Source organism: Triplophysa dalaica, chromosome 12 (assembly GCF_015846415.1).
Source record: "Triplophysa dalaica isolate WHDGS20190420 chromosome 12, ASM1584641v1, whole genome shotgun sequence".
Lineage (NCBI taxonomy): Eukaryota > Metazoa > Chordata > Actinopteri > Cypriniformes > Nemacheilidae > Triplophysa > Triplophysa dalaica.
Window position 1 is genome coordinate 205,550 of NC_079553.1, and position 3,042 is coordinate 208,591.

Here is a 3,042-nt window from a genome sequence, read left to right on the forward strand (position 1 = left end):
TGTCCGGGAAGCGGGCTCCAAGCTCGCCAGATCTATCCAAGCCCGAAACACACTACCTTGGTACGGGTGAGTGCGCCGAGCTCGGAACCGGTCTGAGCCCAGAGCACACCACCATAAAGCGATAAAGTGGGACAGCCGCCGGAGTACGCATACCCCCCCCAATGCAATGCTGAGCGCTGCCTAGGTGTGGCCTGCGTTTGGATAGAGACAAGAGGATGAGGGCTCCTCAGGAGATGTGGTTCGTTATGAGGCGAGAAAGGGGGCAGGGGTTCCTCCGAGGATGGTTGAGACTGAGAAGATGAAATGAGGGTGCCCGCTGCAGTGATGAGAAGTTTGAATCCAGGAGCTGCTGGCAGTAGTGCTTGGAGAGATTGTAATATTGGGGTTTCGGGAACTATCCAAATGAACATTGCATCATGGGTGCCCCTGTTGTTAAGACTGATACTGGAAAGAGGCAACTGAAGGCGGGGGCCGGCTGTAGCAGAGCGCCTGATGGAGGCTCCTGCTGTGGTGATTGCTGCTGTGATGCTTGCTTCCTGGAAAGTTGTAGATGGCCGAAGGCGAGGCGGAAGCACTGGCCTCTGCGGAGGCGATCTCTGCGGCGACGCTGGCTTCGACGTCTTAGATGGAAGCACTGGCCTCTGCGGGTGCAATCGCAGCGGCGACGCTGGCTTCTGCGCATTACATGGAAGCACTGGCCTCTGCGGAGGCGGTCACTGCGGTGATGCTGGCTTCTGTGCCTTAGATGGAAGCACGGGCCTCTGCGGAGGCGATCGCTGCTGTGACGCTGGCTTCGGCACTTGTGATGGAACTACGGACCTCTGTGGAGGCGGTCACTGCTGCGACGCTGGCTTCAGCCCTTGTGACGGAAGCATAGGCTTCTGTGGATGATTCTTAGTTGCAGCACTTGGTTCCATGCCTGAAATGGAGAGCTGGCCTTAGCTGAGGCTGTTGCTGTGGCAACGCTGGCTTCTTTGCTTGGAATGGAAGTGCTGGTCTCTGCCAGGGTAGTCACTGCGGCGACGCTGGCTTCTTTGCTTGAAACGGAAGTGTTGGTCTCTGCCAGGGTAGTCGCTGCTGCGATGTTGGCTCCTGCTGTTAAATCTGCTGCTGCAGAGCCTGAGACTTGGGCACTGGCCCCTGAGCCGGCTGAATCAGCGGTGAGATCTCCTGTTAGTGAGATTTCGGCTGGCATGGAGGATGTTCGAGCTCATGCGTGTGAAGTATGAATTCTCTAGATGATCTTGGAAATGAGGGTTCGATGAGCTTCCCTGATGATAGAGCGATCTGACCTGATGTAGCTCTTGAAAGCTTCCGATGTCCAGCGCCCTAGTGCTTGGATTTGAGAGTGCGAGAGGCCTTTTTGGGCTGCTGTGGTTGCTGCGCCTATGCGGAAGGAGTGGCCGGAAAAGTGGTCTGCGGGGATGCCGGAAAGGAGCAGGACAGCTTTGAGGTGCTTTTGGAACCAGAAGTGTGTAGCTGGGCGGTTAGACTCGTCGACGAATAGAGGATCCGATGTGGTTTTTGTCTGGGATTTCCTGAAGTGGAGGTAGGCTAGGAGGGTCTGATAAGGTTGAATTGGTGAGTGGAGATTGAATATGTAGATGAAATGTCCTCTCCTGTTTTGGTCCGTCTTGCTCTGTTTAATGGAGAATGACATCGTCTCTGAATCGACTACTGACAGGTCGGATACCGTTGGATGGGTTAGGGGGTTGAAAGTGGATGTTGTGGAAATTTCTGAACATCTTAGAAATCCGAAGAATGCTAGGATAAACATGGTGTCGAGTGTGCGATCGACGTGTTTTGAGTGGTATCCTTTACGGAGGGTGGAAATGCATCTGGTCAATATGTCCAGGGTTATGGGTTGCCTTGCATCCTGGCGAGAAGGCTGGGTACGTTGAATGCCTTTGATAAGCATAAATGTTTGGGAGCTGGCTATGGCTGCAGATCGCGAATTGAATATGAGTTTGTGGAAGAACTGGACTCCACTCATGTAGCCTTTAATTGAGCTGGCCTGGAGGTTTTTTGAAGAGTTTAGGAAGGAGATGAAGGAGGTGATGGTGAGGACAGAAAAATCGGGAAAGGGAATGTTGAACGGCAGGTGAAAAGACTTGAAGCTTTCCCATGCAGTGAGATAAGATTGGAGGGTCCTGAGGGAGACGGCTTGGATGATGGAGTTTAGAGAGGCATCGAGGAGGGTTTTTAGGGGGTGGTTAACCGGAATATCAGCTTCGAATAGGGAGGTACCGGTGTTGGCAAAGGGTCTGCTTCGGGTGCCAGCCGCCTGAACTTCTGGAAGGCAAAACGAAAAAGGGCGTCAGCAATCTGATTTTTTGATCCGGGAATGTGCTTGGCGGTTAGAATGAACTGGTCACAGGCTGAGATCCAGATGAGGCGTCTGAGGAACGGCATTATGGCGGGGGAGTGGGAGCGGCCTTTGTTAATACAATGAACGGTTGCCTCGTTGTCACAGTGCACGGTTATGCTGGAAGCTGACCACTCTTTTCCCCATAGGGATGCTGTGACGACCAGTGGATATAGCTCAAAAAGAGCTGAAGATGCTGAAGCATGAGGAATCTCTAGGACCTGGGGGGGCCAGGTGGACGTGAACCAACGGCCTTGGTAAAAGCCTCCGAAATCTACGGAAGGGGCGGCGTCTGTGAATAGGTGAATATCGACGGGGGAAGAGGCCATGTCGCTGTAAAAAAATGACAAACCGTTCCATTGTCTGAGGAATTTTATCCATAAACTCAGCTCGTCGAAGCAGGAGCTGGATATGGATAACAGGTCCTCTAAAGCGTGTGCGGATGACGCGAGAGAGAGGAGGTGTGAAACGAACGGGCGGCCTTGCGGGATTATTCTCATCGCGAAATTTAGATGGGCGAGAACAGACAGAAGCTCGCGTTTTGAGCAACGGGGATTTGCTAAAAGGGAGGACGCAATCAAGATCGTTCAATCGATTTTCTCTTTCGGCAGAGAAGCCTGGAATTTAAGGGAGTCTAATTTAATTCCGAGAAATTCGATGGACGTGCTTTGACCTGA

At 52.7% G+C, this 3,042-nt stretch overlaps 1 protein-coding gene across 1 annotated transcript; it reads right to left on the reverse strand.

Annotated features, from left to right (window-relative positions):
- Positions 1–1,234: 1,234 nt before the first annotated feature.
- LOC130432656 (uncharacterized) lies at positions 1,235–2,694 on the reverse strand. The gene is made up of 2 exons (XM_056762136.1): positions 2,376–2,694; positions 1,235–2,310 (listed from the first exon to the last, which is right to left on the reverse strand). The coding sequence occupies exons 1-2, from the start codon at positions 2,692–2,694 to the stop codon at positions 1,235–1,237; spliced, it is 1,395 nt and encodes a 464-aa protein (XP_056618114.1).
- Positions 2,695–3,042: the final 348 nt, after the last annotated feature.